Source organism: Molothrus aeneus, chromosome 4 (assembly GCF_037042795.1).
Source record: "Molothrus aeneus isolate 106 chromosome 4, BPBGC_Maene_1.0, whole genome shotgun sequence".
NCBI lineage: Eukaryota > Metazoa > Chordata > Aves > Passeriformes > Icteridae > Molothrus > Molothrus aeneus.
The window spans coordinates 28,127,829-28,142,216 of NC_089649.1; the positions used below are offsets into that span (position 1 = coordinate 28,127,829).

At 37.9% G+C, this 14,388-nt stretch overlaps 1 protein-coding gene across 2 annotated transcripts; it reads left to right on the forward strand.

Moving 5' to 3' along the window:
• Positions 1–1,309: 1,309 nt before the first annotated feature.
• Positions 1,310–12,889, forward strand: BDH2 (3-hydroxybutyrate dehydrogenase 2). Of its 2 annotated transcripts, XM_066548162.1 has the most exons (10): positions 1,310–1,374; positions 2,730–2,810; positions 4,304–4,382; positions 6,261–6,357; positions 6,882–6,990; positions 8,152–8,212; positions 8,915–9,028; positions 9,520–9,578; positions 10,289–10,381; positions 11,569–12,889. In XM_066548162.1, exons 2-10 carry the CDS (start codon positions 2,739–2,741, stop codon positions 11,620–11,622), a joined length of 738 nt encoding a protein of 245 aa, XP_066404259.1. In that variant the 5' UTR covers positions 1,310–1,374; positions 2,730–2,738; the 3' UTR covers positions 11,623–12,889. The 2 variants fall into 2 exon arrangements, with proteins under 2 accessions (XP_066404259.1, XP_066404258.1); XM_066548161.1 differs by lacking the exon at positions 11,569–12,889 and having other exon boundaries at positions 10,289–10,529.
• The last annotated feature ends 1,499 nt before the right edge of the window (positions 12,890–14,388 follow it).

Below are 14,388 nucleotides of genomic sequence, written 5' to 3' on the forward strand. Positions count from 1 at the left end.
AGGCACACAAGGATTATATACCTGATGGAGGTACTTCTTCAGTAAAGAATCAACCTTCTATTTACTTTTAATGGCTGAAAACTGCCAACTACTGTACCTGTAAGTTGCAAGGATTTATCTCAATCTCTGGCCTGGAATGTGTTTTGGAAAGCTTTTAAAAGCATGATGATATACAGGTTCCAATACCATTACAGAGTTGGGCACGGCAATGTCTTCTTTCTGACCACAGCCACAGGTATTTATTTCCTGACAAGGATAAGGATAAATGCAAAGTGCTGGTAGGTCTGTGGTGGTTTCTTTTTTTTTTTTGGAGGTTTTTTTTTTTTTTTTTTGAGGTTGGTTGGGAGTTTTCTGGGTTTGTTTTGGATTGTTTTTTTTGTTTGGTTTGTTACTTTTTTTGGCCACCAGCATTTTGTTGTTCTAATAAATGAATTAGATTGATTTTTTTTTTTTCTTCCAGATTTGGGAATGAAGGTGTATATATAGATCTACCTCTTTTATATACAATTTCCATTGGTTTTTTTTTTTGTTAATTATTACTTGCTTGGAACAACTAGGTTTGGTGATTTTTCTGGTGATTGAACTAAAAAAAGCAGGAACTTATTGCAACAGGTGGCAAAAGCTTAGGGGCAGAAGGATAAATGCTTTTAGCAAATTAGGTTCATTACAGGTTTTGTTTACTGGGGAGCTGATTTAGAAAGCGTTAAAAAGAAAGAAAACCTTAGCAGAAAGACAGGATAAACTGAACTTTTGTGTATGTGTGTCCCATTTTATCCACAGAAGAGGCTTTTCTGAGAACCAACTGATGTTTAGGCAGGACACTAAATTCCTTAATAATACTATCAGGTAGCTTTAAGTCTGGTGTGAGCTTATAGCTAAATTAGTTTGTTCTAGAATTTTTCAGTCTAATGACGTTAATTCTGCTTTAACATATGCAAGTTAAACCACTAGAAACAAAAGATAAGTTGGCAAATCTCCAGTTTAGCAACAATAAAAAAATAGTCACATAAGTTTTGTCCTGGTTTGGAATTTGATAATTTACACTGCAGAAAGACATTGCTTGGAAAAACAGGTTTGTGGCCTTTTGGTGGAATCCTACTGATCTCTTGAATTCCCATTGTAAGAGTCAGCTAATGCTGGTGATACTTTTGTGTCCTTTCGTGTGCAGGAGAAAAATCACACTTTTTTAAAATCCTCATCTAGTTTCACTAGATGGCAGCATCTCAATATTTCAACAGGAAATTACGTTCGTCTAGAGAAACTTAGCAGTTGGACTACAAATCCCAACAAGCACAGGGGGAAAAAAAAAACCAACACAGAACTTCCCTTTGTACAAGGGTCGGTGAATATAGCAAAGCTGTTCTAGATCTCTTGGTGAGTGACTGTATTAATATTTATTTGTAAAGGCTTCATAGAATCAGTATGGCAAATGTTCATTGAAAAATGTATTTATAATGCATTTTGCTTCCCACATGTCAAGGCATTTTGAGGAAGTACTTGAACTGGTCCAGGTGGCTTTTGGAAAGAAAAAAAATTCTTCCATTACATTGCTTCAGAAGTCTCATTTGTTGAATGTGTAACCTTCAGGAAACAGTTTTGGTGCAACTTTTTTTAGGAAAAACATCTAACAAAACAGAATTTCTGATCAAAATAAGAGAAAAGAATAATTTATTCAAAAAGTAAGATACTAAATTTGACTCAGTAATCTGAGTCACAGCATGGATTTGAACATCTCTAGAGGACAGCACTGGCTGCTAACATAGGGAAGATTATGGTACCTTTATTTTAATTTCCCAGTGAAGTACTTGGTGTGTTGGATTTATGTGTATATTTAAGGACTTTTCTTATGACACCTTTCTACACCCATATCTACATAGACGAAGTTGCTTGGAGGAGTATGAGAATGCAGCAGTTTTGCTTATGGGGAACCCAATTAACAAACTCCAGATATTTCACTGTGACTAGAACACAGGGACCTCACTTTTTAGGAAGTTCTTTGAGATTTGGTATTTGTTTTCACTTGTATGCCTGCATTTTTGTATGCTGTATTTTGTTAAACCTAACACAGCACTTGAACAAGGCTGTATTTTGCCTTTTGGCTGCTCCACCTAGGCTAAGGTAGCAACTCCTAGAGGTTCCCTACTGCCCCAGGCACACTCAGTGTTCCCTGAAAACAGGGAACAAGAGGCAAGACTGGGGGCTTCACTCCCCCCTCACTTTCCTGCCTCACTGGGACTTGGGAGCCTGCTGTGCTGGAGGATTCCCAAGACAACTGAGGGCAGATACCAAGGCCAGGGCATTGTGTGGAATGTATTGCAGTCTAGGACATGGAAAAGTTTGTAGAGAAACAGAAGACAGACCTGCTTTCTGAGAATACCACGGATAATGGAAACACTAGATGATGAATTATTGTACTGCTGTTTCATCCTGGCTTTTTTTTTGCGTTTAAGAGAAAATAAAATCCAATTTCTGTTATAATGAAGCTTAACTTCTGAGCTCAAATGCCTTTTGACTTCTTGAAACCTTTATGTACAACTAAAAAAAAGAAATAGATGGGGCAGCCCTGCCTCTCAGAACTCTGGAAAACTGAGGGTCACAGGATGGCAGAGGTACACCCTGGATTGTGTCTAGTTTTAGAAATGTGTTTGCATCTGATTCCAGGGGGCGGGGGGAGGCAGTGGGGATGGTGTTGGCCTCTGTTTGTTAAATGTCTGTGCCATCCCGTGCAGGTCAGCACCATGGGGCGGCTGGATGGGAAGATCATCCTGTTGTCTGCAGCAGCACAGGGCATTGGCCGAGCAGCTGCTATTGTAAGTTGGAAAATGTTTGTTCTGCTGTGCCTGTGCAAGGCCTCTCATTCTAGCTTGTCCAGTGACACCTGCACCAAACCAGTTCTTGAATTAATAAACCACAGATGATGCTAGAAGCACACAGTGAAAAAATCAGGGAATAATGTAGCCACTATGCTGTATCATGCAGGCTTTGTGCTGTTTCAATTTATGAAAATCTTCAACTCTGAGTGGAGATGTTAGACAAGGATAAGAACCAGATTTGAGGACAGCTGCATCTGCTTTTTTAACAATATATGGTTGGTACTGCCTGTACCTTTTATTCAACATCTCTGTTGCTTTGTTCTGGGAGAAAATAGAGATGATAGTGGGAATATTTCCTGGTCCAAGGCTGGTTACTGTGAGGATCCCTTACAGTAAAGCCAAGGTATTTTACCTGTATTCATGACTGAAATAACCAAGTTCACATGATACTAGCACATTGTTCACAATGAGCAACTGTAAGAAACCCTTCACGAATTTTGTTTGATTACTGTCAAACAGAATTTAAGGTATGTATTAACTTTCCAGTTTGCTTTTAACTCCTTTTGACCAGTTCTTCTCCTGCTACTTCCCTTTTCCATGGCAAATAAAAAACCCAGTAGAATCATCTTGTTATCTCTGTAATGTAATTAACAGCTCAGGAAAAACTCCTGTAGCATTTTTGCCAGACTGGTTAGTTTCTCATGCATGTGGCTGAGAACACAGAAGACTGCTGATCTTGGATCTTACCTGAATTACTCAGTCCAAGGAGCAGGTAATCCTCCTGATGGTTTCACTTTGTAAATACCCAACCAACCATGGAAGGCTGGTATGGTTAATGTCACTATGCTCTCAAGCTGCACTTGGGACACCTATTTTGAAGATAAGGGGCTACAGTCAAGATGTCAGAGTACTTTTGACAGACTTCCTTAGCTGTTGATTTATCAGTAATCACAATAAAAAGAGGTTTTTGAGGAGTCTGTCAAGAATGAACCGGTGTCTCTGGTTAAATATCAAAAGTCATGCTGCTTTTAATATTGTTCTATTCCAATTACTTGGATACAAATGATTTTCTTTTAAAAATCCTGGTTTACAACTTCTGCCTTTACCTGTCAAATTTTGTGACTTTTAATTTAAATCTAACAATAGATTTAAATTAGATTTAAATCTAACAATACAGACAGTTCTAGCCCCATTGCTTACTACTGCAGCTAATAAGGACATTAATAATTTCCATTATCTTAGTCTGGTTACTGTTCTTATACTTTATTTATGGATTCCTTCCTTTAGGGAAAACACCTTAAATCTGTCTTATCACAAAGTTAAATAGTTGTCTGCAACTCCCTGATATGCCCAGAATGAAAACTTAGAGATCAGCTGCCTTCAGCTTGGCTTGGCTCCTATTTCAAGCCAAAAAGCACCTGAAAAGAAACAGATTTTATTTCTGGTATGACCTGGAATATCTAAATATAAACTGTTTCTGTGTTCTCCAGGCTTTTGCTAAAGAAGGAGCCAAAGTCATTGCTACAGATATCAATGAGTCTAAACTGCAAGAACTGGGGAAATATCCAGGTAAATGACCCTACATCAGGCATTAGTTCAGCTCTTACAAGTTTTGTGTAGGCTATCTGAGATACATTTTGAGGATAGGAAAGCTTGAAAAAGACAGGAAAAAAGAAAATATCCAGACTAGTTTTTTCTGATGTTTGCATTGCTATATCCTGCGGTGTGAAAGAACAGAGATTTGCCATGTAAAATATTGCAACATCAGAGTATTATTCCAGACATGTGGAATAACCGATTTTCTTGTGTCACAGAAGAAGTTGATGTTTGCTGGAACAGCACCCATTTCAGTTGCCTTTTGCCTTCACTAGGCTAATTATCAGGTGCATCACTCTGGAAGGCATGGGATGTTTTTTTCTCTGATCAAGAGAACAGCCCACTATACAAAAAGGTAGACCTAGTGTCTTGCATTTCTATGGTCCATACTTGGCTTGTCCTTTTAATGCATTCCTTACTGTCCTATAGAATCCATGTCTTCAGAAATGTAATTCTAGCAACACTAGATACGCCTATTCTGTTGGTATAAATGTTCAGGCCTGAAGGTTGTTTTTGTACTGCCACCACAGGAACATGCTTCAAGGAGCAGGTTTTGCACAGGTGTGTTTCTAATCACAAGTGGAATATTAGGTTAAAAAGTATTTTTTCAATATTGAAATAAAAATAAGACTTGGGTATAGTTCACAGCTCACAATGCTTCTAACTTGATTTGAGAGAAGAAAGTGGATTTAAAGAATTCCTACTAAAGGCTGACAGTAAAATACACAAAACCACAGCGGGCACAACTTTTAGCATGACTATGAGGCTCTGCCAACTGGAGCTCACAACAAGAAATCCCTTTGTAATTGTTTGGGAACTTGAGGGCCTTTCAGGTTCCTTCTGAGGGTATTTGGGAAAATGTTATGTTTTTTTCCTCTGCTAGTATGCTCACAAGGAAAGAAATAATTTTCCATATACTCAGAGCCATTTCCATCCTTTAGACATAAGATTAGTCAATCTATAATTCATCAAGACTTGGCACTTTGAGGTCTTTGAATTTTATCCAGGAGAGGTAATTCCAATGTGATGTTAATCACCAGCCTGTAGTCTGATTGAATGCACAAATCTCTTCAAAAGTGTCTCTACATTTAACTAAGGCATAGGCAACAAAGCTTGTTGCTTTGGTTTCAAAAAAACCCAGGATTTTATCCATTTCAAATCAAATTCTCCTTTGACAGTACTCAGATGCTTTACAGACAGCTTTACAGTGTTTCATGGAATCATATCTGTTGGGTTAGACTTTGTGAGGCTGTGTAGTTCCATCTAGTGCTCAAAGTGTCACTGGTTAGAGCAGGTTGCTCAGGGCTATGTTTAATTAAGTTCTGAACATCTCTAAGGATGGAATTTCATCTGCAGGACCCTGTTCCAGTGTGACTGCCCTCATAATTTTAATAGTTTATGCAAAATATTTTTTTATTAATTAAATTATATAAAGCTCATTCATAATATCATCAACTACACATGAGAATGTGGCATGTAGTGGGACTGTAAGGCACATGTAACTAGTTCCAGGTGTTATTCTATGGTAATGAGTGTGAAAGTTTATTATGATTATATAAGTTCTCTAATTCTTCTGTGTGAGACTATAGTGGAATTCAAACTTATTTGGAATGTTTTTATAGTAAATTAAGCTAGCTCATCTGCGTGTCATGCTGTATAGCAATTAAAACAGTTGATCATTTTAATTCTCTCCTGAAATTTTAAATGGCATCATATGCTGTCCCAGATTAACCGCTGCACTAACTTAATCATTGAGTGAATTGAATTGTAAGTGCTATCCTCAGCACGTCAGAAGAATACTCAGCTAATCCTCAATTAAATACATTGAAACAAATGCTGTGTTTTTTCTAGGCATTCAGATACGGGTTCTGGATGTCACCAAAAAGGAGCAGATAGAAAATCTGGCCAAGGAGATTGAAAAGATTGATGTCCTCTGTAACATTGCAGGGTAACCAGAATCTCTTTGCTACTACTGTTTTTCCAGTTTTCCCTGTCCTCCAGAACTACTTTCTATTATTTCAATGCATTTTATTTGTTATGTTTTAATGGATTTTATACTCTTAATAGAAACCTCCATGTGTTTCCATCAAAACTGAACTTGTTTGCACAGTCACATAACCCAGGCCAGTATAGAACAGCTCTGGAACTTTTGTTTTCCTCACTCTGTGGGTACCCTGTACTGATGGCTTTGGCCCTTCTAGCAAAACAGTGAACAAAGCCTGTCAGTCTGCTAGTGCTTTTTTTTTTTTTTTTTTGGTTCTTCTGTTGCCAATCATTTTGTTGCACATATTGAGTCTGCTTTGTATCCTTGATATTTACCAGAAGAAATACACTGCTGCTTGCATTCTTCAAAGGAGCTCTTATCTCCCTCCTTTAAAGGTTGGAAAAGTTAATTGCTACAAAACAGCGGTGGGAAAAGAGTCACAGAAATGTAAGCCACAGACAGTAATCCACTTCATGCACTCATTCTAGGTTTGTTCATCATGGAACCATTCTTGAGTGTGAGGAGCAAGACTGGGACTTCACGATGAACCTCAATGTTCGCAGCATGTACCTGATGATCAAGACATTCCTCCCCAAGGCAAGGCTTGGCTGCCCATGACTTTTAGTCTCTGCTGCATTGTTTAAAGTGTGACAGATCAGAGTTGCTGCCACTGTGGCAGTGCACAAAATACAAGTGTGCCACTTTGGATAGGGGGGCCCTTAGAGTATAGGAATCCTACTATTAAACATTCTCTTCATTGCATATTTCGAGTAGACAATTTATCTAAAGGATATGGTAGAGAGGATTTATCTGGGGAGTTGGCATATGTAAACTAGCTAAAATACTTCAGACTTTATGCAGAGCAGTGATGGAGTCATTGCAATACAGTGCTAATGTATTCTACTACAGCACACAGCTGCACAATGCCACTGCTACAAAGTATTATTAAATCATCTATATTAATATGAATTTTGTACAGCTCTGGAGACTATCTTGTGAAGAAATTCAGGGATGCTGATTAGAGCACAACAGCCCAGTGAATGTAGCAGCTCCAAGATGCTTCTTGGTTTTTCCATAATCACTAGGTTTGGGTCTACAAAACCTTGTGGACTGGATGAGGTGCTTGCATTCCCATAAATGCAAAGGCCAGATTTGAAAGCTGTGACTATGACTGGATGACAACTACTATTTTCAGTATTGTTCCAGTTCTTTTTGCTTGGTTGGTTTGGTTTTTAGTTTGTTTGGGGGTGGTGTTTTTCTTAGCTGAACTTAATTTTCAAAGTTTGGGGGTTTTTAAGAACTTCAGGCATATCAGATTTTAGGATGCCTAAAAAGGTCGTAAGTTGAAGAAAATTACAATTCATAGATGCTAGAGTGCTAGAGTGTTGTGCTTTAGTCTTCTCCAAAACAAGAAGAGTTTGAGTGGGATCAGTGAGTTGCTGCATTGGTAGATGGTATGGGCAGATGTCTGTGTGGTGTAACTTCTGTCGTGACAGAGGGCAATGACTGAGAGGTGGCAACCTAGGAAAAAAATCCTTTCCTGGCATAGTGTTCAATCCTGACATGGCTCAGGGGAACTGAGGGAGAATTTCAGATTCTGCTTTACTGCTTCAGTCAATGGCACCTACCCATGCCAACTGAGCTTTGTTGCCCTGTGTATCAAGTAGGGCTGTTCTGGGTGTTGCTGTGGGCTGTTTTGCTGAACCTGCAGATGACAAAACAGTTTGCATTTGAGTGACATAAGTACTCTCTTTGCAGATGCTTAAACAGAAATCTGGAAATATTATAAATATGTCTTCTGTGGCATCCAGCATCAAAGGTCAGTAGCTTGCTAGAGTTCCTTATATAAATCCTTATATAAATATGTAAATTTATATAGAATTCCTTATATAAATAAAGGTGATGGATATACAATATAAATATTGTGCCACCTTGAACTTAGAGGACATTCTAAATTCAAAGCTATTTCTAAATCCTGTGGAGGGATCAGTCAGGAAAAAAAAAAGGGAACACATTCAACTCAAACATAAATGCAAGGAGACAGAAAATTGTAGACACTCCAAGATCCTTACCTCTGAGCTTTTTTAATATTTTGTAGCATCCTTTTTACCAGTATGTATTAACTAAAAAAGTATTACTTCCAGTGATATCTTCATACATATGTTCTTCAGAGATATAATGAAGAAATGACAATTATATATAAGTGCTGTAACTATGCTTTCAAAAGAAGCCTGATCATGACTAACAGATGGATTTCTACTGTTCCTAAATCTTTGCTGCTTGTTACATTTTCTAGACAAGTCCCCAGGCTTACACTATTGAAAGATTGTGTGCTTTCCTCTGGTCTATACCTGAGTAGAATTCTGGCAGTTGGCATTCCAGCTAGCCTGCCCTTATGGAGAGGCTACGGCTGCTACAGGAAATGCTGGAGTCCAGAAGCAGGTGTATATTGAACAATCTTGGCTCTTTTCTTCCTTTATAACTCTGTTTCTGTGCTGCCTTGACGTGGACCTTCTGTCAGGAGTTGTGAACAGGTGTGCCTACAGTACCTCAAAGGCAGCAGTTATTGGGCTAACAAAGGCTGTGGCTGCTGATTTCATTGAACAAGGCATCAGATGCAACTGTGTATGTCCTGGTAAGTGTTCTTACATTATCCTGTGATCGAGTCTGGCTTTTTTAACAAAAAATAGACTTGCAAGTGGTAACTGATGTTACCAGCAGTCTACAAGAACATAGCAGGCTTGAAAGGCTTAATATAGAAAAGTTGTTGTTCTGTGGTTAAACTGGATGTTTAGTCTGATTAACCTAGTATCTGCACTTTACACATACATTACACAGTAATTGTTCTTTTCAAAGATGCAGTCTCAGAAGTTAGAAGCAGGCAAGAGCTAGCTAACAGTATGACCATTGTTTAACCATACAAAAAGTATTGAAACTAATTCTCAAAACTCTTGCCTTCTACAGAAATTTAAAACTCTGTGCTCTGTTGGTGGCTTTGTAGTCTTTCTCCTGAATTATATTGCAAAGTTACACATAGGTGTTAAGACATACAAATAGAACAAATAAACTTTTGTTGTGATTGCTGATGCAGTTGATTTTTAACACTGAATTTAAAATTTTGCTTAGGAACTGTTGACACACCATCTTTACAGGAAAGAATCCAAGCCCGGCCTAACCCAGAACAGGTGAGAAAGCAATTTATTAGCTTGGTCACAAGTATATATGTTTAACTCTCTTTTAAAAAAGAACATATAGTTGCACTTCTGCCCATATTCAAGAATGTCCTCAATTTCAGAGTACTGTGGATAACTTAACATTGCTGTCTCCTTTGAAAGTGTGGTCAGCTTGAACGCGAGACAGAAGCCTTACAGCCAGCCCAGAACTGAAGCCTCAGAAGGATAGTATTGGTTAGTGAATGCACAGGGGATCTCATCCAGGGAAGCAACTTCAAGTGTTGGTTACAGTATCCAGTGCAAAAGCAGAGGACATTTTCTATTGTGGCATGTGTCAGCCACAAGGAAGTGCAAAAATAGCACAGACAGAGCATTCTGGCCTATGCATTTCCACATTATTTGGGATGCTTAACCATCATTATTAGATAATGGTAAGTTCTCATTTGAAGGACATGGGAATATCTACCACCAAAGGAAGAAGGATTTAATGTTGGCTTTATTCTAGAATCAGAGATTTTGCTGCTTTCTAAAAGTCTCCGTATATTTTTCAACCTGAAATTCATATCCCTGTTGATTTTATGTTTTTCCAGCTTTAATTCCCTACTTAGTGCCCTAAAGGAAGTTATGACTAGAAGCCTGTTTTCAATACTGCTTTGTAGATGTCAGTAGGTAAAAATAATTGGGTTTTATTTTTGATATACCAAATGCTCTTGCATATCCAGGCACTGAAGGACTTTCTGGCTAGACAGAAGACTGGCAGGATGGCTACTGCGGAAGAAGTGGCCCATCTCTTTGTGTACCTGGCCTCTGATGAAGTAGGTATAGACAATGAAATGTCCTGTCATAGAATCCCATACTACTTTGTAACTTCCCAGTAAAGAGGGTATTTGTTTCAGGACAATTTCCATTCTCTTTGAGCTGGATTATAACAAAAATAAAAACCAAACTATGTTCTTTTACTGAGTTCATCCTGCAATACAAAAGGTGTTCAGAATGTTGACAGCGATTGCAAGGCATTATGTATTTGGTGCCATAGTCTGGTGGTTGCATGTCACCTGAGCAAACTGACTGACCCCAGGTCATCCTGAACGGTGAACAAAATGAGCTTGTCAGCTTTACCAAGCTTGCACCGTGGCTAGATCATGTTTTAAGGAGGTAGAATTAGTAGAGCTGCTGGAGATTTTAGCTAATGCTCAGGGTGAATCTGCCATCCCAGCATAAGGAAAACAACAGACCCACTGTGGATGTTACACACCAGGTTCCAGATGACCACTGCAAACAGCACCAACACTAACGAGCACACACCAATGTTATTTCAGCTGCTATGAATTTACTGAGACTAGAAACTGGACTGGATTTGTCTGGACATGTCCAGCAGTCCTAATGTCCATGTCAAAATACTTCAGTGGATTTAGTTCAGTATTAATGTTGCTATCTATCAGTAGTCTGTTTCTCAATTTCATCTTGGGTTTAGTATTTCCATAATGCTAATAATTTTTCCAGTCTCCTCATAGGGTTTTCAATAGCGTGTAAACAGAATTCCATTTTTTCAATGTATTCAGCATGTTTCAGCAGTGACATAAGGAAGAATGTCAACAGTTCAGTTGCTTACCCCACTATCCATATAATCTAAGTTTTTAGTTAGGTCCCATTATAATTATTGGCTGACCTGGTCAGATTCTGCTCAGCTGAACGGACCTAATAACATCACAGTGTGAGGTATTCACTCCTGCAGGTAAGATATCTAAAGTCTAGCTTTTTTAAATTTGTACTCTCAGGATGCATTCTCATCTTAATGCCTCTAGTAATACTTTTGCCACACTTCCTTGAATTAAGTAAAAGGCTTCAATTTCTGTTTGTTTCTATTTAGATATTATATTACTTACTCAGGTATTTTTGTAAAACAAAAAAAGCATATTTTTTAATTTAAAGAAAGTGTTTCCCTATAACTAATAGCCATGAAAAATTACTTGAAATCATTGTTTATTTTATGTAATTTCAGTCTGCCTATGTGACTGGTAATGAGCTAATCATCGATGGAGGATGGAGCTTGTGATTGACTCTACCTGCAAATGGAAATTCATGCTATGATGGGCAAAAAATGAGGATGGTGTTTCTTGCCAAGATTGAGATCATGCATGTGATGTCTTTCCAAACAAATTTGCTATTTCTAGATTGATCTTACTGATTAACTTTTCCTTAAATAGAGAAATAGTGGAGTAAAACATACTTCACGTGGCTTCAAATTATGGCAGCTCCAAAAACATGAAAGAACAGCAGTTTAATGTTTAAGATTTCAGGAGGCCAAAAATATTGTTCAAGTTACAAAATCTGAGTTGTGTTTTAAGCAAAAGCCGAGTGAAAGGAATTAACTATTATATTTAGTCTCATCTTACTAGGTATTTGGAAGTTAAATACTCACAATTAAATACTCACAAGAACAACTATGCAAGGGCAATACTCTAGCAGGTATAGATGGGGGTATATGTGAGAGGAGTACTCTTAAATATATGGGTGGATTTTCAAGAATATGCTTGACTTGAAGCACAAAAGCAAAAGGAGTGGATTTTACCACTCTAGATAGAGCCAATATATTTGTCTCCAAAATGATGAACTAATATTGGACAAATTCTGTAAAATCTGTTGCTAGGTGCTACACTGTGGTGCTCTATGCCTTATTCTCAAGTACCAATACAGCTCACACTAAAGCACAAGGCAAAATTTCTCTGCAAAGGACTGTTTCTACAAGAGTATGTGCTGATGTTTTTATTGTGATAGCAACATGGTAGCTTTGATTCATGAAATAGAAACCTATTATTGTCAAGTTTCATACTCTGGGGAAAAAACATATGTCCTGTCCCAGAGATCTAAGGCAATGAATAACCTGAATTCACAAAGCATTTGTTTTGCTAACATACTGCTTAAAACCAACATGAATTACATGGTCTGACTGTGATGGTTACCTTTAACATTTATCTAGTTCATAAATGCAACTCTATGTAATTTAATACATATCTTCATATATATTATAAACATATATATGTGAGGGAGCAATTAAGGACTAAATGCTACTTAATATAATTCATCAGTAATCAAAGCACAGGAAAAATGTACAATGTTGTTTGTGTGTTTCTGTAACAACAACTGCCATGTTTATAAAATTATTGCTTAAGCTTTTCAATATCAGCTGAAACATTAATATAAATTACTTGATTTCAAAGATAATGAAACACATCTAATTAACATCTTGCCTCTTATTTTAAAATTATTGTATGTAAATCTAGATTTTACTAATGAGAAAAATATTGTGAATGTTGGCTTCATTGGGCTTATTATGGGCTTAATGTTTACCTTTAATCATGGTTGGAGCATTTTGACCTTGTGTAGTTTGTTTATGGGGTTTTAGAGAATCTAATATTTCAATCAAGTGACCCTGGCAGCCAAGCAGGATCAAGTTGGGGCACAAATCCAAAATGGCTCCAAAAATGTTCACTGACATAAATGCAAAATATTAAAAATTGAGGCTGGCAGGACACAATTTCAATGGTTTCAGAGTTTAATATGAAGGCCTAAGTCCTTTTGTAGTAGGTGCATAGGCTTACCTTGAAAAGAGAATTTCCCTATTGCAGTAACACAGGGAACATGTACTGTGTATTCTGAAAATATAATTAAGAATATGAGAGAAAATTCATTATACTTATTGCACATTGACCATCCTTATTTAACATTTCTAAATTCACTTAGAATTGTAGTATAGGGTTGCCGCTCAAAAATGGTTGCTGCTGCTGTTGTTGTCAAAGTACTTGTGCAAGAAAAAATGTACCACTTGCTTTTAAATTGCACGAAAAGGCACAAAAGGGTTTTTTTAGTGGTAGGCCAAAAATCTGGTGGACCAGAAAAGTATAAATCAGCAGAGCTTGCTGCCTCTTGCCTTATTAGCAGTGCTTTTCATGGAGGTGTTAACAGTTGCAACTCTGAAATGTGTTCCAATGTCATGAGGTTTTTCAGCAGACTTGCAGGAATTATTAAAGGAAAATGCTTCTTAATGCTCTCATGACCTAATTCCCTGGTCTGTTTTTAATGGAACTGGGAATTCTCTTTGTTTTCCTTCCACCCCAGTGATAATATAAAGAGGCTTTTTGACTTTTCAGATTCTAGGTCAAACTTTTCTCTTGTGGGGGCAGGAGAAATAGACTTCCCTAATTCTGAGTCCTTCTGGAAAATTTAATCTGATCAAAAATGCTTTCATTTTCTCTTGGATTTGTAGTCAGCTTAGTTCTGTGTGATGATACCAGGAGCAAACTAGCAACATGTGGCATTTGACTCTGCTTTCACATGGACTGAGTGCAGCTTGCAAATTTAGAGTTGAGAAAAAGAGAAGGTCTGAGAGAACATCTCAGGTCTGAGAGAACATCTCATTACCTCATGTGCACTTAAAAATGGTGTGGATGAACTTGCTTTAAGAAGTCAAAATGCCGGGATGGGAACAACATAAATACGCAAGTTGTGTTTGTTTGGGGTGGTTTTGGGGATTGGTTGGTTGGGTGGGGTTTTTTTTTAAATCTCCTGCCTGCCCCAGTGCATTTTGTCTGTGCGCACCCAGAGCAGACTCAGCAACAGCTCCTTACCCTTTCCTTGCGCCTCATCTCCAACCTCTCCAGTGGCGAAGTCTGGGTTAAAGGATGGTGTGTAGCTTCCCTATGCATTCTCCCACAGTCATCGGAAAGGCAGCACAGAAAGCCTTTTTCGTGTGTAGCAGATGCAGTGAATCTCATGGGGGATTGGCTACAAAAGAGACAAAAATCTTCCTCCTGGGTGCCCT